Source organism: Paroedura picta, chromosome 1 (assembly GCF_049243985.1).
Source record: "Paroedura picta isolate Pp20150507F chromosome 1, Ppicta_v3.0, whole genome shotgun sequence".
NCBI lineage: Eukaryota > Metazoa > Chordata > Lepidosauria > Squamata > Gekkonidae > Paroedura > Paroedura picta.
Genome location: NC_135369.1, coordinates 37,065,824 through 37,091,349, shown reverse-complemented (window position 1 = coordinate 37,091,349; position 25,526 = coordinate 37,065,824). Strand labels below are relative to the sequence as shown.

Below are 25,526 nucleotides of genomic sequence, written 5' to 3'. Positions count from 1 at the left end.
TACACTTCACTATCACAGTGCCTAGGAGATCCTGACCTGGATGGAACAGAAGCCCAGAAATGTTTTAAATAAATACAATACAGGCAAATTATTAGGAAACACAAGATCAGGAATTAACTATTAACTATGCCGAGAGTTTGAAACTAATGTGATCCTATTAATTGTAAAATATAGCTCCAATAGAATGCTGTTGACTGGGATACAACCATTCCAATATCAGCTTTTGATGTAGCAGTTCCAACCTAAAGCATTAAAGGACTGTGGGCTGATTCAACACCCACCACTGTTGCTGTAAAAACCCTGGACTGTAACAGCAATCCATGCGCAGAGAGCAACCCTTCTACTCCTTGGACCAGTCCAAAAACATGTATTTAGAATACTAGCATCAGCTATCTGACTAATGGTCACCACAACAATTGGAGTATAAGAACAGAGTTGTGAGTTTCTGCAGTGACCAGGGAGTTGGATTAGATGACCCTGGAGGTCTCTTCCAACTCTATGATTCTAAGAGTTCAAACATTCATAGATCATAAGAGTTGGAAGGCACCTCCAGGGTCATCTAGTCCAAGCCCCTGGACAATGCAGGAATTCACAACTCACAACATTGCTCCATGCATGTAGATCACCAACAGAGCCAAGGTATTTTCAGCAGCAACCACAGCCAGGTGAATACATTTGACTCAAGCTTAACTGTCATGATGGCTGTGTGTATATGACAATATTCTACTTAAGAGAACAAACCTGTTTCAAATTCTTTGTTTTCTCAGGAACAAAAACAAAACAAACAGTAAATTAAGGCCTTTATTACTTAACTACACCTCATTGTACTGTGCTATATACATGTTCATCTATGATACGTGTACACTAAATGTAAGAGCTGCTTTTCCAAATATTTGCATTGCAACCCTTTAAGAGGCAAATGCTTTGAAAAGCACTTGTCATTTTTAAATGTGACAGCTATCACAGACAAACATGCACAGTCAAATCAGACATGTTCAAGCAACAAAAAACTTAATTTTCTGTTTGAGAAAACAAAGAATTCGAAAAGAGGGGGCCTCTACATCCACCCTGAAATATTTATTGGCTCTAATTCTCTCTAAAATGAAACTTTCCTATAATACAACTACTTAAAACATATCTGCAGAAGTTATTAGTCCACATATGATATTGAAGAAATACTGTATAATCCTACATAATGTGCAAATAAGGAAGTAGAATTCTAGACTGTACCACTTGAGCCTAAAAGAGGGACTCATTGTTTTCAAGTTCCAAATATGAAGTAATTCTGGGATCCAGCACTTGGACACGGAGAGATGTTGTTAGCATACTCTGTTCCCTAGTGTGTCCATCTGCTACATGCAAACTGTTTCTCACATGGGAATGGGGATTAGAGCATTAGAAAATGACACATCTGCATCTGTAGTCTCAAATGGTACAGTCCAGAGTCCTCCCTCCTAAATTTATCACTTCCTTTTTCATACACAGCACTCATTACTGGATTATCCATCTTGAAAGAAGAGGACTAACTCTCTTCCAGTTGAGAAAAGCATCCCTGATTATTCATCTGAGGGCAATTCTTATCTGCCACAGATAAGACCTTAAATGACCTATTTATTAACTCCTTGCAACCCCATTGCAAATGTTATGAAAATGGACAGTCCCTAGCATCTGGCTATTCATATAAAGAGATAGATTATATACAAGAAAACAGATAGATTATATACAAGAAAAAGCTAGAGGAAGGAAGTAAATCAATATGGAAAGGCCTGAGCAAAGAAAGAAGTCTAATCTCTTACTGAAAAGTATGATGCACAGTGCAAGGCAGAGGTCAGGGGGAGAGAGGGCATTCAAATAACACAGGGTAGCAAAGGAAAGAAGAGACGATGCAATTCATGGGCTTAAAATTGTTGCGCTTGAAAGACTGGTGGCTCACTCATGGGTGAAGGAGACATGGAAGAGCAATTGAAAAGCAGAAAAAAGCAAGATAACAAGTGTTTAGCTGGGGGGGGGGAATCAGATAAAATGTGCTATGACTCTAGAGCAGGGGTGGTCAAACTGTGGCCCTCCAGATGTCCATGGACTACAATTGCATTCGCTGGCAGGGGCTCTTGGGAATTGTAGTCCATGGACATCTGGAGGGCCGCAGTTTGACTACCCCTGCTCTAGAGTTTATATCCCCCCAAAATCATTTTTTCTAAGGTGCTACTAGACTCAAATCTAGCTGTTCTACTCAACACTACTGAAACTGTAGGCTGCAGAAGAAGCCAGTGACAAGAACAGTACAGAGGAACAAAATGAGCAAGGCTGCATGCAGAAAAAAATTAAGTAGATTACAAAATTGAGCACAGAGTGACTTTTATTAAATGAAGAGAGCTTACCAGCCAAAGAAACAGGAAAGGCAAGTAATATGAAATCAAATTTCAAGCAACTTCATAAGTCTTCTGAATAGTTCCATATTTTATCTTCCTCCATGTTTTTGTGCCCATTTTTGAAGGCATTAAATTTATAATTGTGTTAAGATAAAGTACTTGTACAATAGCACTTGATTTCATGAGAATTCTTGTTCTGCATACATACTTTAAACTAAACTTATTTATATAGCAACATGTTTCTCTTTATTTGAAATAAGAAAGGCTCAGTTAAAAGAAGACAAAGAGACAGGAAAATATCACTTAGAGGCTCCAGCAGTTTCATGCTTGTTTTTCATCTTTAAAACAGCAGGAAACTTGGTGGAAATTTCCTTTTATCCCTATTGTGGAGCTGCCACTTCTTGCTGAATTCATTGCGCTCCCTATCTTTCCTCTAAAGATAACACTCAGCATGTCTCACTATGATTAAATGAAAGGCATGATGTTTCTGAAATTCGTCTTTTTGTGAAACAGATATGTTTTCATCTGTATTCGTGTTCTGCACATTTTGTTAAGTGCCTCGGAATTTCTGACCTGGCACAGAAATCAAAAGATGTTCTTAAAATTCTGCATAATAACCACCCTGGTGCTGAAGATGGGTGGTGGCGGAGGGCTGGGCCAATTTGCTAGCTCTGTACAGGGGAAGGGCAGGACTCATTCCAAATACTGCTGCTGTAGGAGGATCAGAGCCATCACTCATATATCCCTGATCCAGTGTGAGCACAGAGAAGGCGGGCTCTCAATGACAATAGACTAGTGGGGCGTGAAGCTTCCAACAGCCTGGAGAGGAAAAAGATAAGTGCAGCTACATGGCTTAAAAGAGGCAGCCAAAAGGGAGAATTCTCCTTTAATCCCCTCTTTACTTATATTAAAGAACCACTACATTTCCTAGCAGAATGATCCACCAGAAAACAGAGGGTGAAAAGAAGGTGGGTTGTTTTTATTAATGCAGGAGAAGAAACAGTTTGTAGTGAAAAGCACCCGTTTTGTACCCAGCTAACAAAACTGACAGCACCCAAGAGTCAAGGGGGGGGAGGGGGATAGCAGCTACCCCACCCACCATCTGTGAGCACAGAAATTCTTCCCAGAAGCTCCCCGCTGCACCACACCACTGAGGCAGGCAGAAACTATTCCTGTAACGCTCTTTTCCCCCACTATGCTGGCATTTGAAACCCTGCAGAGGGCATGTGTCAAGCGCAAGGGGAGGGGTGCAGTCTCGACATCGACAGCCTCCGCACACAAAGGCAAAACTCTGTCTGCACACCACACTATTGTTCCGCCTAAGGGGCAATGGAGCCTGCAACACACCCCTGTCAGTTAACCACTCCCGCATCAAAGTACTCCGGCCCAAGCGCATGTGCACCCCCACCTTCCACCACCCCCCCCCGCCACATTTCCAACATGCCACCTTACAACCTCCCAACATGCCCATCGAGCCACTCCCACTTCAACTACAAGTGTCCTCAGCCCGTCATGCCAGAGGAGCGAAGCGCCATGAGACCCCTCCCCTCATGCACACTTCCAGCCACGCCCTTTCCCTCGTCCATGACACCCCCAGCTCCCCCCACCTCAAGCCACGGCCAGGCTTCCTACGAGCCCTCCCCCCCCGTGCCCATTCCACCTGTTCCTCCCCCCATCACCTCCTCGGCCATTGTGCCCACCCGAGGCACTTGCCCCCTCACCCCCCCACCCCCCGCCGCTTTCGCCCCACAACGCCACGCCACCCCCGTCCTGGGACTGATGCGTTCCCGTCGACCCGGTGCCCGAGCGGCCTCCCCTCCCCTCCCCTCCTCCCCTCCCCTCCCGCCGCCATGCCCAGGCAGGCGACCCCGCCCCACTCCCCCCCTCACTCACTCACCGGGCGAGGCCGAGGCGGCGCCCTTCTTGGCCGGGGCGGGGGGCTCGTCTCTCTTGGGCGGCAGAGGGGCGCTGCGGGGGGGGATGGCGGGCGGCTCGTCGCGGTGCGGGGGGGCCGGCGGGGGCGGCAGTGGGGCGCTGCGGGGCGGCTCCTTGGGCTTCCCCTCGGGCGGGGAGGGCTCGGCGGCGAAGGAGTGGCTGGTCCAGGCCGGCTGGGGCGCGGGCGGGGGCCGCTCCCCGGAGGCGCCCAGATCCAGCAGCGGCGGGGCGGGGCTGGCCAGCCGCGCTGCGGCGACGGCCGGCGGGGCTGCCGGCTTCCTTTCCCTCACTTCCAGCCGCTCGTCGTCCACTTCTTCGTCCTCGTCTTCCTCCTCCTCCTCCTCCTCCTCGTTCTCCGGCGCCTCCTCGTCGTCCCTCACGAACTGATACTGGAAAAGGGGCTTCTGAGGCGGCTGCCAGCGATCCTGCTCGCCGGCAGTGGTGGCGGAGGAAGAGACCAGCGGGGATTGGTCTGGGTCGTCCATGGTTGCTTCGCGGCTGGCTGGCTGGCTGGCTGGCGACTGCTCCTGGTGCTGCTGCTGCTGCTGGAAGCTTGTTTGCAGGAACAATGAGAGCGACTGTCGATCAAGGGAGGGGGAAAAAGAGGCTGGGACTGCCTAGCGCGGGCGGGGTGGCAGCAGAAGGCGAGGGTGGGAGGCGAGAAAGGAGGAGGAGGAGGAGGGAGGCTGCGCAGCTGCAGCCGCCGCTGGAAGAGCCGGTGTGATGCCGCGAGGAGCCAGGGGAGCCGCCGCCGCCTCCACGCCCTGTTGAGTCACAGAAGGCAGCCGCGCAACTTCCAGCTGAGGCGAGGAGGGCACAACTTGAGCCGAGCCCCACACTTGGACTCCGGTGGCGGATGGACAACCGAAACACCCAATGAGGCAGGGAAAGGAAGAGGGGGTTACCAGTGAGGAAGACGCTCTGGAGCGCAAAGTCCCGCCTTGTTCTTCCCCCCTCCCCCTATTATTCGGTAGGGAAAGAGGAGTGGTTGGCTCCCCTCGGCTGAGCCGCAAGGGTTGGAAGGAAGGGGAAGGTCGGGCAGCCCGGGTGGGGTCACCTCTCCAGACCCGCCTCCCCCCCAGTGCTTCTGAGGGTCCCCTGTGTTGGGTGGCTCGCAGAGTTAGAATCATAGAGTTGGAAGGGGCCATATAGGCCATCTAGTCCAACCCCCTGCTCAACGCAGGATCAGCCCAAAGCATCCTAAAGCATCCAAGAAAAGTGTGTATCCAACCTTTGCTTGAAGACTGCCAGTGAGGGGGAGCTCACCACCTCCTTAGGCAGCCTATTCCACTGCTGAACTACTCTGACTGAAATTTTTTTCCTGATATCTAGCCTATATCGTTGTAGTTTAAACCTATTACTGCGCGTCCTCTCCTCTGCAGCCAACGGAAACAGCATCCTGCCCTCCTCCAAGTGACAACCTTTCAAATACTTAAAGAGAGCTATCATGTCCCCTCTCAACCCCCTTTTCTGGGTTCCAGCGTTGCGGGCACCGTTCCCCAGGGCCCCCCTACCTGTTCTATGAGAGGATACTTGAGTGGACATGCGTGTGTAAGAATGCATGGCTGGAATTAACAGGGTTCCTGCGAATGTGAGCCCAGGTCTGTTAAAAGACCTTTTAAATGCGTGTTGTTATCCTACACATTTATAAAATGAGTCCCACTAAATTCAGGTGGATCTTGTTCTCATGCAACCTTGCAAAATTTGTTTGCCCCAAAGTTACACAGGATTCAAAGGCATGTATTCTCCAGTGGCTAAGTTTGCAGCCTTAAAACGGTAAGTAAATTAGAAATGGGGATCTCATCAGGGCACAGCCCTTATCACAAGGACCAGCAGTTAGCAGATTCATGGCGATAGTTTCATCTGTGTTTACTAGGCATGATGCCTTAAACTTCCTAATTCAGAAGTGGAAGATCTCTGAATTCTAGCAGTAGGTAGCAACATCAGGCGGCCTTAGCTTTGGCCATTGTGCTAATTTGCAAGCCCTTTAAGACACATCTGACACTTCCCAGTCTAACTGAAAGGAAGGTTTGGGCAAAGCCAGTGTTGTGGGAATTATAATTGCTAGCAAGCCCCTAGCATGAGGAAGGCGCATGGCTGTCATCCTGCCCTTCTCAATGTTGTCCTGGCCATATCCTAGAATCTGTGTGAAACAATAAAATCAGAGTCCAGTAGCACCTTTAAGACCAACAAAGGTTTATTCAAGGCGTGAGCTTTCGATTGCAAGCGCTCTCTTAAAGGTGCTACTGGGCTCTGATTTTATTGTGCTACTTCAGACCAACACGGCTACCCATTTGAATCTTATCTGTGTGGAACCGTGGGATTGATGCTCCTTATTATCTCAGTATTTGGCTAATAAAGAATACCAGAGCATCTTATCTTATATGAGAAACCTATATGCAGGTCAAGAAGCAACAGTGAGAACCGAGCATGGAATCACTGATTGGTTCAAAATTGAGAAAGGAGTTCGGCAAGGCTATATACTGTCACCTTGCCTATTTAACTTGTATGCGGAGCACATCATGAGAATGGCGGGGTTAGATGAGTCACAAATTGGGATCAAGATTGCAGGGAGAAATATCAACAACCTGAGATATGCAGATGATACTACTCTAATGGCAGAAAGTGAAGAGGAACTAAAGAGCCTTTTGATGCGGGTGAAGGAGGAGAGTGCAAAAGTTGGCTTGAAAGTCAGCATCAAGAAAATGAAGATCATCGTATCCGGCCCTCTCTATTCCTGGCAAACAGATGGAGAAGAAATGGAGGTAGTGACAGATTTTATTTTCCTGGGCTCCAAGATCACTGCAAATGGGGACTGCAGCAAAGAAGTTAAGAGACGCTTGCTCCTGGGGAGGAAACTATGGCAAATCTAGACAGCATCCTAAAAAGCAGACACCCTGCCAACAAAAGTGCGTGTAGTCAAGGCTATGGTCTTCCCAGTTGCAATATATGGCTGTGAAAGTTGGACCATAAGGAAGGCTGAGCGTCAAAGAATTGAGGCTTTTGAATTCTGGTGTTAGAGAAGACTCTTGCGAGTCCCCTGGACTGCAAGGCAAACAAACTGGTCAGTCCTAGAGGAGATCAGCCCTGACTGCTCCTTAGAAGGCCAGATCTTGAAGATGAAACTCAAATATTTTGGCCACCTTATGAGACGGAAGGACTCCCTGGAGAAGAGCCTAATGCTGGGAGCGATTGAGGGCAAAATTGGGAGGACTGGCAAATACTCCAGAAGATAGAGACAGAGCTCAATGAGATCTGAACACAATGGAAAAATGGGCAAATGAGAACAAGATGCAATTTAATAAAGAGAAGAGTAAAGTTCTGCATCTGGATCGGAAAAATGAAAAGCATGCCTACTGCATGGGGGATACGCTTCTAGGTAACACTGTGTGTGAACGAGACCTTGGGGTACTTGTGGATTGTAAACTAAACATGAGCAGGCAGTGTGATGCAGTGGTAAAAAAGGCAAATGCCATTTTGGGCTGTATCAACAGGGGCATCACATCAAAATCACAAGTCATAGTCCTATTGTATACGTCACTGGTCAGACCAAACCTGGAGTACTGTGTGCAGTTCTGGAGGCTTCACTTCAAGAAGGACCTAGATTAAATTGAAAGGATACAGAGGAGAGAGATGAAGATGATCTGGGGCCGAGGGACCAAGCCCTATGAAGATAGGTTGAGGGACTTGGGTATGTTCAGCCTGGAGAAAAGGAGGTTGAGAGGGGACATGATAGCCCTCTTTAAGTATTTGAAAGGTTGTTATTTGGAGGAGGGCAGGATGCTGTTCCCATTGGCTGCAGAGGAGAGGACACTCAGTAATGGGTTTAAACTTCAAGTACAACGATATAGGCTAAATATCAGGAAAACATTTTTCACAGTCAGAATAGTTCAGCAGTGGAATAGGCTGCCTAAGGAGGTGGTGATCTCCCCCCTCACTGGCAGTCTTCAAGCAAATGTTGGATACACACCCTGCGTTGAGCAGGGGGTTGGACTGGATGGCCTGTATGGCCCCTTCCAACTCTATGATTCTATGAAAAGAAGAAGGGGACACAGAGAATGAGGTGGCTGGATGGAGTCACTGAAGCAGTAGGTGCAAACTTAAATGGACTCCAGGGAATGGTAAAGGACAGGACGGCCTGGAAGATCATTGTCCATGGGGTCGCGATGGGTCGGACACGACATCGCACCTAACAACAACAAATGGCTAATAAAGCCCCCTTCAGGCTTCAGGCATATGTCTTTGGAGCCACATTGAAATCAGTTACTTGCTTTCTTCTAAGTCAACATGCACAAGATTGGGCTGTACACAGTTCTCAGTCCATTCCTAACAAAAAAAAATTAGAAGTTATTTAGATGATCCTTGCTTCCCAAGTAGTTATGATTAGCATTTCAGACTTCCTCACAACCATTTTAATAGTTAGGTTGGGAAATAATAATGACTTGTTTGTGGCTATTTCACTAATAGGCCTAATTGGGGTTTGTTTACTAGATTATCAGAGATGAGATAAACTTATATTTGAAGTGAGGCTAAATATGGAGAACAGGAGGCATAAGGATTCCATATTATCTGAAGCTCTTCTCGGCTTCACCTCCCTTTTTCTTGCTTTGTAAGACAGGCATGGCTCCATCTCTTGGGCATGCCAAAGTTAAAGGCGTGTATCCTGTCTTAGACTGGGCAAAGTTCCTTCAGCTAAGTAAACATCCGCCAACTTAAGTGGTTCTTCCATTGGAGGAAGAGCCACTTAAGTGAAGGAAGGCTCCATAAGCTGGAGGAAGGTCATAGTTTTGCTCAATGGAATGGCGGGATACATGTCTGGACCCACAGCTCCATATGAATTATTCCTTCATCTTTAATAGAAAATTGGATCCCCACCCACACTTGTGCCTCACTCCACAGTAATTACATCTTCATTTCAAGATTTCAGTTGATTTCAATGGAGTCAGAAAGGTATTACTGCATAAGATGGTATTAAAAATCCAGTAGATAACACATATACCCTGATCAGCTTAAAGACTAACAAAAACGATGACAGGGTATGAGTGTTCATGAGTCACTTCTGACTTCCTTGGTGACTCATGAAAGCTCATACAGATTTTGGTAATCTTTAAAGTGCTACTGAACTCTTGCTCTTTTCTAGGGTCTTTATTGAGCAATCCTTGTCCAGCTAGTTGTATCAGCATCATTCAAAATAACAGCATGCTGTTGCATGCAGTGGAGGCAACCATAAAGGCTTCAGCATTTAGGCTGTTCAATGCGTTTGCAATAAAGGCTTTCATATACAGAGGTGAATAACAGCTGAGGCTATGTATCTGGTAATTACAAAAAGATAAGGATCTCCAGCTAAATGTAGGAAGCAGTTATTTTAATTGACAGGAAGTTTTTATTTTATTTAATTTTTACCCTTTTTATGTATGTTACCTCAGGGATCTTTCTGCTTTGAAAAGCAGGATAGAAATGTATTTCAATTAAACTATTCAAACCATTAAAGTAATTAATTCAGTTGAAAGCTGCAATTAGAAGAAGAAGAAGAGTTGGTTCTTATATGCCGCTTTTCCCTACCTGAAGGAGACTCAAAGCGGCTTACAGTCGCCTTCCCATTCCTCTCCCCACAACAGACACCCTGTGGGGTGGGTGAGGCTGAGAGAACCCTGATATCACTGCCCGGTCAGAACAGTTTTATCAGTGCCGTGGCGAGCCCAAGGTCACCCAGCTGGTTGTATGTGGAGGAGCACAGAATCGAACCTGGCATGCCAGATTAGAAGTCCGCACTCCTAACCACTACACCAAACTGGCTTTAAAAACTCATCTACATCTTTGCTATTTCTTTTAGAAAAGCTCCTTTCTAAAATAAAGTGTTTTGAAATTATATCTTCTCCTATCACTTGAATGCATAGCCTTCTTCCCTTAATTTCCCATAGTTATTTTTGAACACTCGCATATTCATACATGCATTATATATATACACACAGAGAGAAGGTGGGCCCTCAAGTTTCATGGAGGGAAAATCCCTTATTTTCCGTCCATTGCTGGGGCTGGCAAGGCTCCAAGCCCCACCACCTAAGACTCATCCTGCAGCAGTTTCCAGATTCCTTTGCCACTGTGTCTGGCCCCACAGCAACTGCTGGCATCTGCTGCCACATCTGGGCTGGCAGCAGTAGCCAGCATTCTACTCTACAGCTGGATAACCCCCCCCCACACACACACACACACACACAGGTTTTTTATTACAGATTTTTCTAGATACTCAGGGAGTCCACCCAAGTTTGAAAAAAGATGTGTTTAGTGTCAGTGTGGCCCAAAGCAGTGGATTTAGGCATCTGCAGATGGGTACCACATGTGACCATAGTGTATATATACACATACACACATGGATATATGCACGCGCACACACACACACTCTGCTGAGTTTTTAACCCTTCATCGCCTTTGGAGCAACTTTTCCTATGCAACATATTAAACAATATACACTTTCTGGACTTTCATATACACAGAGCTTGCTTTGGAGACTCATACTGGTATACAACCCAACATATGTCACACACACACACTCTAGGATAAGCCTGTTATATTTTACATAGTGTTTGGACTGTTCCCCGAGGATAGTACTCTCCCTATGAACATCCTTCATAGCCACCCCTGGAAATATGTTAAAAACATACAGCAGCAGCCGTGCTGGATAAGACCAACCACCCATCTGATCCAGCATCCTGTTTCCAGCAGTGGCCCATCAGATGCCAAAGGGAAGTCCTGTGGCAGGTGCCTTCACCTGCTGACTGCTTCCCAGCATCAGAAAATCAGAGGCATTCTGTCTATATTTGAAGAGCCTGTTCAGTACTGTGGCTAATAGCAATAAACCCTCTACACTGTCCAAGCCTAGAGCCGCCTGCTGCAGGTTGGGAAATAGTTGGAAATTTTGTGTGTGGGAACTTTGGACAGCAGGGTTTAGAGAAGGGAAGGACTTCAATGAGAAATAATGATGCATAAAGCTGACCTTCCAAAGGATCCATTTCTCCAGGAGAACTGATTTTGGTTGCCTAGAGATCAGTTGCAATCCCAGATTTCCATCCACCATTTGGAGGTGGACAGCCCTATCCAAACCCCTTTTAAGTCCTCCTCTCAGTGATCCTCACCACATCTCAATACAGTAATTCCCGGCTGTGTAATTAGTGCTTCCTTTTGTCTGTGAGGGAGAGGAATCTCCTGCACAAAACACTGTACTTCCAACTCTCCCATCTATGCAAAGTAATACTTCCATGAGGTAAGCACCTCTCTCAAAATACCCGTTTCTCATTGAGAGGTTGGACAATTTGGCAGAACTCACACACGCTTGTGATCTTGCATATTAACTAATGAGAGTGACACATTTTCTTTATTTTTACTATATATGTGGGAAAGAATGTTTTTAAAAAGGTGTTGGGGTTTGTTTGTTTCTCCCAACTTGTTACAGAGAAGCAGCCATTCATTTCCTGAATAGAGGAAACAAAACAATATTGTGGCCAATTGTGAGCAAAAAATTAGCTTGACAAGGATAGGCATGACTCTGTATACAACTCTGACTGTGGTTCAAGCCAAGTAACGTGTTACAGTACTCAGGAGGCACAGAATAGGACGCTGACGACTCAGTACGGAGCCCAATGCTTTAAAGTCTGGATCCACAGTACCTACTCAGTGGCTCATCAAAGCCACATTTGCAATAAGATTCAATATAAAGAGCCACATTTACTTTGGTCCCTGGCATGAGGCTTACACCTTAGGGAGGCTTGTAGCTAGGGTTACAGGATAGACCCTGCAGCTGATGGGAGGTTTGGGGCAGGAAGATGAGAGGGTCCTCCATATCCTGTGTACCTTTACTGCATTTCCAGGCAAAACCTAGAAGAGACATAGGGTATCTCTAGCACTGGGAGCCCCAACGTAGTGTCCATGGGCAACAAGATGCCCATGGACACCTTTCCTGGCATCTCTCAAGTGTTTTTAGGAAGTTAGTGGTGGCAGATGTGTCTTTTGTCCAAGAGGGTTTCTAACTGGTCATCAGAGATTTGATGGGCTGTACAGATTTTTTTAAAGTTGCTTCACCAACAGGTACCCCCCCCCCAACAAAAAGCTGTCCATTGTGTTACTGAAGGTAAGCTGTGTACACAAGAAAGTATTTTGAAACAATATGTTCATTTAGATTAGAAAGACATCCTATTAAATAGAGATTCTGCCTGAAATATTGAAGAGTCACTAAAAGTTATGCATAACTCATTCTCTGATGTTGATGGTTGCTTCTGTCTCCTGCGGTGGCTCCCACCACCCTGTGTCAGAATTCCAAAAGTACCTGCTGACTGGGAATGGCGAGAAACTCTATAGTAAAACAAAAACTCCAGAACTCCTCAAGTGCTTTCTCCTCCAAAAGGAAACAGCCCAAGTAAGTGTGCTACCCTTGAAATGCCTCACCACTCAGGGAAATGGGACACACATAACAATACCAAACTTCTTTGTAGGCAGAGATATTGAGATACTTTCCCCAACTGAATGTGATTTCTTTAAGCTGTGTCATTCATGTGACTGACTCATTCCTCTATTTATAAAACATAGTGCAGGCCATCATAATGAAAATAGAGGGATGCAATTCTTTCTGTCACTACTTCATCCAGAAGCAGTGGAAGAAGTACCAACTTATCAGTGTCTGGCAAAGAGACAGTGACTTCAAATACTCTCGATTGCATCTGTTTCTTCCCTTTGCAGAAAAATTAATTTTCTCCAGATAAATGCCCTACTTGAAAATAAGGTCAGCTCTGCTGCTGGTAGACTTCCCATTCTCTTTTTAAATGAGTTGTTGAAGGTGTGTATATATGGAAATAAAATATTGCTGGCTTATATATGAATATTGAAACCAACCTGACACTTAAAAATGCACTTAGAATCAATGGTTGTGTTTTTCAGGCTAACCTAGCCCTTTGTCCAAAATGTTTGAAATATATCTCAAGCTGTCCTTATTTCTCAAAGAGATCCCCTATTTTCCATTACTTCCCTTGTAAATAACTGTTCTTATACTGAAGATAGAATCATAGAGTTGGAAGTGGCCATCTAGTCCAACTGCCTGTTGAATACAAGATCAGCTTAAAGCATCTTTAAATGTTCCGCGGCGCCGCGGGCGCCGCAGACTAAATAAAAGAGTAAGGGGTGGTGGAGAGGAGTTAGGGCGGGACCGGTCCGGGATAAAAACTCGGAGGGGTCCAATCAGGAGCCGCAAAGCGGCTCCTGATTGGGCCCCTCCGAGTGCCACTCGAGGGCCAAGTGGCCAAGTTGGGTTGTATACCAAGTGGCCTCCCTATTGGCCACTTGGCCCGCCCTGGACTCGCCGCCCACATCCACCATTTCCCCACTTGCCGCCGAGCTGGACGCATCTCCAGCAGGAGCTGCGCCTCCTCCTGTCGCCAGCGGGCCGCCTTGCCGCCGTCCCAACCGGCTTCTCGCCCGCCGACACACTCGCCTGCCACCCACCCGCCTCCGCTTTCACTTGCCACGCTGGCCCAGTGCCAGCCACGCCGCCGCCAGAGCCGCGAAGCGCCACCCGACTCCTCAACCTGCCGCACAACCCACCCCCGCCGCCCAAGGCCCGGGAGCCGCGCGGCGGGAATCGCACCCAGAAGCCGCCGCCCCAGCCCCAGGAGCCGCCCAGCGGCCTCACTCCCTTCGACAGGCCGGGAATCAGCCCCAAAAGCCGCCGCCGCCCGAGCCCCGGGAGACGCCCACCAGCCTTGCTCCCTTCACCAGCCCGGGAATCGCTCCCAGAAGCCGCCGCAGCCGCCGGAGGCCCAGGACCCGCCCGGCAGCCGCGGCCAGAACACCAACCGGCGCCACGCCCTGAAACGACTCTTCACCGACCTGCAGCAGCCCCAGCTCGACACCAGCCTCCCGGTGAGTGAGCTGGGCTCAGCGGCGCCGCTGCCAGGGCCTCCCTGCCGTGACAGGCTAGCGCCCATTGTATTTAGACATACAATGGGCTTTTTTACTAGTAGAATCATAAAGTTGGAAGGGATTTCTAGGGTCATCTAGTCCAACCACTTGCAGAATACAGGGAATTCACAACTATGAAGTAACCGACAGTGACCCCAATTCCATGCCCAGATGATGCCTCCCCCCCCCAAACAAAACAACAACACCAGAATCCCTGGCCAGTCTGGCCTGGAATAAATTTGCCTCCTGACCCCAAAGTGGCGATTCTCATTTCCCTAGGCATGTAAGAAAGGGCAATAATAGCCACACACTGACACAGTCCCTTCTGCCCATCCATTCAAAATCTGCCTTAGTTCACAGAATCAACATTTCTGTCAGATGGCTATCTAGCTTCTACTTTAAAACTTCCAAAGGAGACCCCCCACCTCTTGAAGAAGCCTGTTCCACTTATTATTATTATTATTATTATTATTATTATTATTATTATTATTATCTTTAACCCGCTCCTAGCGGAGGGAGGTTAAAGGGAGGGCCCTGAGGGAGGGCCCTGTCCGTGATGAGGAAGGGTGCCGATTGGCCCCTTCCCCCGGACTGACAATCAGCGCCTGCCGATTGGGCCCTCCGATTGTCAGGCCGGCAGCAAGGGACCAATTGCGTGCCGTGCAAAGTGCGGCTTGCAATTGGTCCCTTGCCATGGCACTGCCTAATCCGCCTCCCTTTCACCTTGCTCGAATACGCCCGGCCGCCACCATTACCTCCTTTGCCTTCCAGGCGGCCGGTCGCTGCATCGCCGGCAGCCCAGGAAGAGCCGCCCGCCGTCGTCCTCGCGCCGCGTTCAGCTGCACCTGCCAGCAAAACACCTGGCCCTGGCCCACACACCCGGCACCAGCCCGCACCGCCACTCGCCATGCCTGCAAACGGCGCCGCCGCGGCACATGGCCGCGCCGCTGGCCCCGCCCGCATACAGCCCACCCCGACTCGGAGCCTCAATCACATGGAGCCTGCGACCATCGGGGCCTATGCCAGACACGAAACACCCGGCCCCTCGCCTGCGGCGTCGCCTCCTCCTCCACCACCAAGGTAGGACACGCCGCGGGACGGGCGGCCACAGGACGAGCCGCCACCCAGTCACATGCCGCCCCTCGCACACCCTTGCCTCCCGGACCTCTCCCAGCGCAACCCGAAAGACTCCCTCGCCCCGCTAGCGCCCGCTGCATTCAGACTGCAGCGGGCTTATTTACTAGTTATTTATATCCCACCTCCCCCCGGAGGCTCAAGGTGGGTCACATAAAACCAATCCCCTAAAACCAGTACAATAAAAACAATAAAACATGGTACCCCACAAAACCCAATCCTTAACAAATTAATTAAGTCAAGACAAGAACGGCAGCAAGGTTCATTGTAGACTGACCCAGTCTCCGCAACCCCACTAAAAAAGGGGAGGTGGAGGGGAGCTGATGACACATGCAACCACCACATTTGTGAGGGGGGGGGGCAGATCTTCCTTGCTGCCCGGCATCAACCAAAAGCCTGGCGGAAGAGCTCTAACTGTCAGGAACTTCTTCCAGATGTTTATCTGAAAATTCTTTTGAATTAATTTCAACCCAATTGTTCTGGTCTGACTCTCTGGTGCAAGACCATCCATGATAAATATCTGTCCAGCCGCTGCTTAAAGATCACCAGTGACGGGGAGATCACCACCTCCTTAGACAGCCTATTCCATTGCTGAACTACTCTGACTGAAATTTTTTTCCTGATATAGAATCATAGAATCATAGAGTTGGAAGGGGCCATACAGGCCATCTAGTCCAACCCCCTGCTCAACGCAGGATCAGCCCAAAGTATTTTTTACCGCTTCATCACACTGCCTGCTCATGTTTAGTTTACAATCCACTAGTACCCCAAGGTCTCGTTCACACACAGTGTTACCTAGAAGCGTATCCCCCATCCAGTAGGTATGCTTTTCATTTTTCTGACCCAGATGCAGAACTTTACACTTATCTTTATTAAATTGCATCTTGTTCTCATTTGCTCATTTTTCCATTGTGTTCAGATCTCATTGAACTCTGTCTCTATCTTCTGGAGTATTTGCCAGTCCTCCCAATTTGGTGTCATCTGCAAACTTGATGAGTAGTCCCTCCACCCCCTCATCTAGATCATTAATAAATATGTTAAAAAGTACCAGACCAAGCACCGAGCCCTGAGGTACCCCGCTACTCACCTCCCTCCAGTCTGATGAAACACCACTGACAACAACTCTTTGAGTGTGGTTCTCTAACCAATTCCCTATCCACCTAACTATCTGAAAATCCAGATTGCAGTCATTCAATTTATCTATCAGAACATCATGGGGAACCTTATCAAAAGCTTTACTAAAATCCAAGTACCACATCAACCGAATTTCCACGATCCAGCAAACCTGTCAAAAAAGGAAGCATGAAGAACAAGAAATAAATTAAACCAACCAAAAAATAAGCCATAGAAATCAAGTTGCTCTTGAAAGTCCAATAATTACAGAGTAAAGTATTAACAGCTCACCTTTGTAGAGGACAAAATGGGCAGAAATGAAGCAGTGAAGGCAAAGATTACCTATGCTCAGAGTAATATTAAAGGCTCATGGAAAATATTGATACAGCAATTGAAACACCTACGGTAAACTTAACTGAAACCAACTAATTAATGTGTAGTGGAGCAGCTGTAATGACAAGAGAACTGGGAATGGACATTAAGAAAAGGGCGGTTCAGGATTTTAAAGCAAAACCAAATTAACAAATGTAATACGGGGGGATGCCCTTCAATAGCTGAACTCCTTCCTCCAGAGTTGCGGACAGAGGGTCACAGTGAGTGACAAGCAGTCATGCCTTTGTCAGCTTCCCTGTGGAGTCCCACAGGGTGCAGTGCTATTCCCCATGGTATTTTATTATTTATTATTATATTTTTAGGCTGATGCTCCTGGCCTGCTGTCTCGCGGCAGCTAACATCAATAAAACATACAAAACATACAATAAAATCATACAGAATTTACAATCTACATCCTTTACATACATCTTTAAGCATCCTCTTGCCCAGCTGCCCCACCGATTTGGAATTGCATTCCACCAATACACAAATGACTGTCTCCTGAAGGATGGCAACCTCAACTCACCCCCAGAAACATTTGCCAGTTTTCTGGAAGCTTTGATGGCTTGGAACAAGCAGAGCCATCTGAAAATCAACCCCTCCAAGAAGGAGGCCCTTTGGTTACTCTGCCTATATGGTGTATAGCTGATGGTTGCAGAATCCACTAGGAATTTGGGTGTGATTTTCAATGCCTCCTTGACTATGGAAGCACAAGTCACTAGGGTAGTGTAGCAGGCATTCTACCAGCTCTGCTAAATTGAACTACTAGCACCCTCAGAACACCTGGCTACAGTGATCCATGTGACAGTCACTTCTAGGCTAGGTTACTGTAACTTGCTCAGTGCAGGCCTGCCCTTGTCCCTGACCCAGAAACTACAATTAGTCCAAAATGCAGCAGTACGGGTCCTTTCTATAACACCTTAGAGGGCCCATATTCAACCTTTACTAAGACAGCTGCACTGGCTCCTCACTGAATTCCAGATAAGGTTCAAGGTATTGGTACTGACCTTTAAGGCCATCCACCGTCTGGGCCCAGTGTGCCTGAGGGACCACCTAACAGACTATATCCCCTGGAGAGTGCTTCACTCCGCCAACATGAACAGGCTGGTGATTCCTGGCCTGAGAAGTATGCGCTGACCAACCAGGGCCAGAGCCTTTTTGAATCCTGGCCCTGACCTAATGGAATGTGCTCCTGGTAGAGTTGTGGGCCTTACAGGAACTGCTTCAGTTCCGAAGGACCTGCAACATTCAAAGATCAATTCAATTTTACTGCATGAACAGAAAGGAATTTGTCAAAAATCCCAAGGCACTAAAGATCAGTTACTAATTGATGAAATGGATTTACAAAATTGTAAAAGGCAGAAAACCAAAATGAATGTTGGTTGGATTGATTACAAGAAGGCATTTGATTCACTCCCTCATACATGGATCATGAAAACACTAGAAATGATAGGCATCAGCAAAACTATAATAACATTCAAAAAATTGCCAGCTTAATAGTGAATGGAGAAGAAATAGAACAGTTAATTTCAATGAGGAATTTTCCAAGGAAACTTACTATCACCATTGCTCTTTATTGTAGCCCTACCACTCACAGTAATTCTCAACAGCAGAGGCTTTCAAAGCCAGAACCAAAGGTTTTATACTAATCGTATATGAATAACTTGAAAATGTATGGAAAGTCATCATTTGAGATTGATTCTTTACTAAATATAGTTTGAATATTCAGCAAAGATTTAGCAATGGAATTTGGCCTTGACAAATGTGCAGCATTAACACTGAATAGAGGAAAGATGGTTGTACTAGAAAAAATCAAGATGTCCAACAACAACATCCAAACACTGGACTTTGAAGAAAACTACAAATATCTTGGAATTCTGCAAGGCAACAACATTAAACATACCCTTCTTAAGAAAGCTACAACCAAGGAGAATTACCCAAGCATTTAAAAGATATTGTTTGAGGCAAAGTGCCCTAGTTTTGCCAAAGGTTAACACTAATAATAGTGGGTCTGCTTTAGCTGGCAGGTGCTTCTAATTAGCCTTTCTCCTAGACACTATCAGTATTTCTTTCAAGGCCTGATATCAGAATGCAGTAATTGGCTAAGTGAAAAACCTACACTCAGTTCAGTAACTAGAGCCATCATCTCTTGGAGGGCTCCAGTGAACAAGTGGCCTGATCCCAGATAGCAAAAAACTATAATTGGGCCTTAGATAAGAGTGATGCTAATTTTGTTTGTTTAATAAACCGGTATGCAATTCTCTTTAGTTTTTGGTTTTCTTGTGTGCATTTAACCTGAGCACTGCTTGGCAGTAGCTCAGAGAGACCCAGGCTTGGGTTTCCTGACAAAGGAAAAAAACATTAGACAGAGGCACTACAGTAAAGGTAATTGACATATGTGCAGTCCCAATTCTAAGATACACAGCTGGCATTATCAATTGGAAACAAGCATAATTAATAGATTGCAAATGTCACAAGATATTTGCACCCTCTAAAAGTGATGTTGTTCACCCTTACGTACCAAGAAAAGAGTTAAACAAGCCGTTGAATAAGAAAAACAGGAAAAGCAGAGAAGCTACTAGTTGATATGTGCAAAATTAATTACGTTTACAAAAAACAAAGAAGATGACAAAAAGATTGCCATCAAAACTCACTTTGATAACTGGAAAGACAAACAATATTTGAAAGACATAGAGAATAAAGTCGACAGTGAAAATACCCAGAAGTGGCTCCAAAATGGGTACTTGAAGAAAGAAACAGAAGGACTCGTTTTAGCTGCCCAAGAACAGGCATTCAAAACTAATCATCAGAAGACCAGTAATAATAGTGTTGATAACAGAAGCAAGACAAAGGATGAAATAGTTGACCACATGATCAATGCCTGCAATAAATTACTCAAACTGACTATAAAAAATGTCACAACAGAGTGCACCTATATTGCACTGGAATCTTTGCAAGAAGTATGGCTTCTTGAGGGACCGCCTACCTCCTTATGACCCCCCCACAGGCACTTCACTCTGCGGGTAAGAATCTGCTGATGATCCCAGGACCCCGGGAGGCACGCCTGGCATTGATAAGGGCCAGGGCCTTTTCGGTCCTGGCCCCTACCTGGTGGAATGAGCTCCCTGAAGAGCTGCAGGCCCTGTCAGAGCTCTCTGAGTTCCGCAGGGCCTGCAAAATGGAGCTCTTCTGCCAGGCGTTTGTCTGAGGCCGGGTGGTGGCCTGGGGGGCTAAGATTGGCCCCCTCTCCCCTAGGGCTAGAGGCCAGTATTAGACTGGCCTGGTTCCCCATTTCCCCTGGTTCCATCTTGTGCCCAATTATCCATCTGCCTGCCTCATTTGGCCCATCTAGTGAGCCTGCGTGGGAACAGTTGTTAATTATTCTATCGCTATCTTTGTGAGTTATTGTTCTACGGGGGTTTAATGGAGAATTTTAATAATTTTAATGTATTGATTTATACCTGAAATACTGTAAACCGCAAAGATTCTTTAGGGCAGGGGTCCCCAACCCCCGGTCCGCGGCCCAGTACCGGGCCGCAAAGGCCATCGGAGCGGGCCGCCAGCGGCCATGCTTGCCTCCCCCCCTGCAGCGAGAGGGGGGGGAAAGAGGCCAGCATGGCAGCCGGCGCGGCAGCCGGCGCGCCAGCGATGCTAACACGCACGCGCGGAAGTGCCGCGCGTGCGCGTTTGTGCCCCCTGGTGGCCAAAACGTGCATGCGCGGCAACTCTGCGCATGCGTGTTAGCGCCACCTGTGGCCAAAACGCGCATGCGCGGTAGTTCCGCGTGTGCGCGTTTTGAGCAACTGCGACAGCCGGGCTGCTGGCTCTCCCCCACCCCCGGAGGCGGTCCCCGACCAGATGAAGGTTGGGGACCGCTGCTTTAGGGCTTCCAGTTACAAACAGATGAACATTGGGAGTGTAACATCTCTGAAATCACAATTCTAGAAAAAAATAGAAATAGGGTTTGGATAATTGATATTGCCCCCCTTCAAGGATCGCTGCCTTGTTGTGGCAAGGGGGCTTGCGTAGTTCAGTGAAGCTATGAGCTATGCCGTGCAGGGCCACCCAAGACGGACAGGTCATAGCTGAGAGCTCTGACAAAAGGTGATCCACTGGAGAAGGAAATGGCAAACCACTCCAGTATCTTTGCCATGAAAACTCTATGGACAGTTCCAATAGGCATAACGATATGACGCTGGAAGATGAGCCCCTCAGGTCGGAAGGTGTCCAATATGCTACTGGGGATGAGCAGACGGCTAGTACGAGTAGCGCCAGAATGAATGAAGCGACTGGGCCAAAGCCGAAAGGACGCTCAGTTGTGGAAGTAACTGGTGGCGAAAAGACAGTCCGATGCTGTAAAGATTTTTATTCCATAGGAACCTGGAACGTCAGATCCATGAATCAAGGTAAGCTGGACGTGGTCAAACAAGAAATGACAAGACTGAACATCGACATTTTAGGAATCAGTGAACTAAAATGGACAGGAATGGGTGAATTTAATTCAGATGACCATCAGGTATACTACTGTGGACAAGAATCTCGCAGAAGAAATGGAGTAGCCTTCATAATCAATAAGAGAGTAGGAAAAGCAGTCATGGGATACAATCCCCAAAATGACAGAATGATCTCAGTTCGAATCCAAGGCAAACCATTCAACATCACAGTGATCCAGGTCTACGCCCCAACCACTGCTGCTGAAGAGGATGAAGTTGATCAGTTCTATGAAGCCCTACAACACCTTCTAGAAGCAACGCCAAAAAATGATGTGCTTATCATCATGGGGGATTGGAATGCTAAAGTAGGAAGCCAAAAGATAACCGGGATAACAGGGAAGTTTGGCCTTGGAGTACAAAATGAAGCAGGGCACAGGCTGGTAGAATTTTGTCAAGAGAATACAATGGTCATAGCAAACACTCTTTTCCAACAACCCAAGAGACGACTCTACACATGGACATCACCAGACGGTCAACACAGAAATCAGATTGACTATGTGCTCTGCAGCCAAAGATGGAAAAGTTCTATCCAGTCAATAAAAACAAGACCAGGAGCTGATTGTGGTTCAGATCATGAGCTTCTTGTTGCAAAATTTAGGCTTAAATTGAAGAAAGTAGGGAAAAGCACTAGGCCACTCAGGTATGAACTAAATCATATCCCCGACGAATACACAGTAGAGGTGACAAATAGATTTAAGGAATTAGATCTGATAGACAGAGTGCCTGAAGAACTATGGACGGAGGTTCGCAACATTGTACAAGAGGCAGCAACTAAAACCATCCCAAAGAAAAAGAAATGCAAGAAATCAAAATGGCTGTCTGAGGAAGCTTTACAAATAGCTAAGGAGAGAAGGGAAGTGAAAGGCAAGGGAGAAAGAGAAAGATACACCCAATTGAATGCAGAATTCCAGAGAAAAGCTAGAAGAGATAAGAATGCCTTCTTAAATGAACAGTGCAAACAAATAGAAGAAAACAATAGAATGGGGAGGACCAGAGATCTTTTCAAGAAAATTGGAGATATGAAGAGAACGTTTCATGCAAAGTTGGGTATGATAAGGGACCAAAATGGTAGGGACCTCACAGAAGCAGAAGAGATTAAACAAAGGTGGCAAAATTATACAGAACAACTATACAAGAGCGAGCTTAACATTCCTGATGACCACAGTGGGGTAGTTACTGACCTGGAGCCAGACATCCTGGAATGTGAAGTCAAATGGGCCTTAGGAAGTCTGAGCAACAATAAAGCTAGTGGTGGTGACAGCATTCCAGTTGAACTATTCAAAATCTTAAAGGACGATGCAGTAAAAGTGCTACACTCAATATGCCAGCAAATTTGGAAAACTCAACAATGGCCACAGGATTGGAAAAGGTCAGTTTACATTCCAATCCCAAAGAAGGGCAATGCCAAAGAATGTTCAAACTACCGCACCATTGCACTAATTTCTCATGCTAGCAAAGTTATGCTCAAAATCCTACAAGCTAGGCTCCAGCAATATGTGGACCGAGAACTTCCAGAAGTACAGGCAGGATTTCGAAGAGGCAGAGGAACTAGAGATCAAATTGCCAACATACGCTGGATCATGGAGAAAGCTAGGGAGTACCAGAAGAACGTCTACTTCTGCTTCATTGACTATGCTAAAGCCTTTGATTGTGTGGAGCACAACAAATTGTGGCAAGTTCTTAAAGAGATGGGAATACCAGAGCATCTTATTTGTCTCTTGAGAAATTTATATGCAGGTCAAGAAGCAACAGTGAGAACTGAACATGGAATCACTGACTGGTTCAAAATTGAGAAAGGAGTTCGGCAAGGCTGTATACTGTCGCCTTGCCTATTTAACTTGTATGCAGAGCACATCATGAGAAATGCGGGATTAGAGGAGTCACAAATTGGGATCAAGATTGCAGGGAGAAATATCAACAACCTCAGATATGCAGATGATACCACTCTAATGGCAGAAAGTGAAGAGGAACTAAAGAGCCTGTTGATGCGGGTGAAGGAGGAGAGTGCAAAAGTTGGCTTGAAACTCAACATCAAGAAAACAAAGATCATGGCATCCGGCCCTCTCAATTCCTGGCAAATAGATGGGGAAGAAATGGAGATAGTGACAGATTTTATTTTCCTGGGCTCCAAGATCACTGCAGATGGGGACTGCAGCAAAGAAATTAAAAGACGCTTGCTGCTGGGGAGGAAAGCTATGGCAAATCTAGACAGCATCCTAAAAAGCAGAGACATCACCCTGTCAACAAAAGTGCGTTTAGTCAAGGCTATGGTATTCCCAGTTGCAATGTATGGCTGCGAAAGTTGGACCATAAGGAAGGCCGAGCGTCAAAGAATTGAGGCTTTTGAACTCTGGTGCTGGAGAAGACTCTTGCGAGTCCCTTGGACTGCAAGGCGAACAAACCGGTCAGTCCTAGAGGAGATCAACCCTGACTTCTCTTTAGAAGGCCAGATCCTGAAGATGAAACTCAAATACTTTGGCCACCTCATGAGAAGGAAGGACTCCCTGGAGAAGAGCCTAATGCTTGGATCGATCGAGGGCAAAAGAAGAAGGGGACGACAGAGAATGAGGTGGCTGGATGGAGTCACCGAAGCAGTAGGTGCAAACGTAAATGGACTCCGGGGAATGGTAGAGGACAGGAAGGCCTGGAGGATCATTGTCCATGGGGTCGCGATGGGTCGGACACGACTTCGCACATAACAACAACAACAAATTGATATTGCAATCCCAGGAGACAGCAGAATACAAAAAAAAAAAAAGAGAGCAGAAGATCATACCACACCCAGACATAAAAAGAGTTACAGCATCTTTGCAAGGAGGTTAACATAGTGCCAGTTCTTGTATTTTGAGCCCTTGGAGCAGTGCCTATAAGTCTCAAGAAACACCTGGACATTCTGAGCATTGAACAAATACCACCAGCTCAGCTCCAGAAGACCATGTTGCAATTCCTAAGAACTTGACTAGACTACCGGTCAAGTATCTAACACTGACAATTCATCATCTTCTTCATCACTATTCCAGAGAAGGAGAACAGACCCCCCCAAAAGACTCAGAATCTAATTAACAGGATAACCAAGACAGAGATAGACTAACAACGCAATTCTATACACATTTCATCAGATGTCCCACTGATCTAAATGGGAATTACTCCTGAGTAAGCCTGCAAATCCTAGACATACACTTGCAAAAAAATACGAATGGGCTTAACATGCATAGGATCATGCCACAATCCTAAACACAATTACTTCGAGAATAGCCCTATTGAAATTAACAGGCCTGAATAACCCTGCTTTATGTTGGTCTGTGATCCTGGGGACATTTAATTGGGAGTAAGCCCCATTGATTGCAATACAGTCTAATATGCATAGGCTGATGATTTTTAATTATTTAATATATAGACTAAAGTCATTTTATTAAATAGAATGAAATAATCTGTTTCCATATTTAAATGTCTAAAATGTGGTTGGTTTTCCTGAACAGATCTTGTATGTGGTAGTGATTAGACTGCTGGACTAGTATCTAAGACACCAAAGTTAAAATCCAACTCTGGCATGATAGTTTGCTGGGTGGCCATAGGCCAGTCACACACTCTCCTCCTAATCTACCACACAGTGTTATTGGGTGGGAGGATAAAATGAAGGGAAGGAGAACTGTGCACTTTTTTGTGTGTTCCTGAGTTGTTCAAAGCCCTTGCTCTGATGTTGCTTTGACCAAAAGCATAAATGGTGTTATTTTGGGTACAATTTATAGGAAAGAAAGGACAGGAAATCTATCTGTATTAATAAAAAGAGCCCATATGAATTTGCATCCCCTAATCCCTTGACTATTTATGGATCCTGTTAATGTCAGCTGGTAAAACTGATATATTGATTCTATTAGTGTTACTGACAGACCTGAGAAAACTGTTCTGTCCCTTTAAGGGAAATGGACACCTGAAGTTTTTCAAGGCATGGAAGTAAATATCATCACCTGGCAAGTAACATACCACTAAACTTCTATTAAAGAGACAGGACATTTTTCTCCAGCCCTAGCTCTTATGATCTGTAAAAATGGTACAGAAATCAATATCACTGGCTAAATGTCTGTAGAGAATGGACTGTTACAAACTTGCAAAGTCAGAAAATCCCTGCTTGTTTGGTAAGGAGGAGGCAAGATGGTATGGGATA

General features: G+C 46.2%; 1 protein-coding gene across 4 annotated transcripts in view; it reads right to left on the bottom strand.

Moving 5' to 3' along the window:
• RTN4 (reticulon 4) overlaps positions 1-25,526 on the bottom strand; it is a 118,806-nt gene that overhangs the window by 59,133 nt on the left and 34,147 nt on the right. Inside the window, exon 1 of one of the 4 annotated variants that reach the window (XM_077334081.1) lies at positions 4,267-5,157. The exons of 1 other annotated variant lie outside the window; for it this stretch is intronic. In XM_077334081.1, the coding sequence (XP_077190196.1) occupies positions 4,267-4,789 (523 nt within the window). In that variant the 5' untranslated portion in view covers positions 4,790-5,157. Of the gene's footprint in view, positions 1-4,266; positions 5,158-25,526 lie in introns of those variants that run through there. 2 more of the 4 variants (XM_077334089.1, XM_077334100.1) reach the window with 2 other exon arrangements.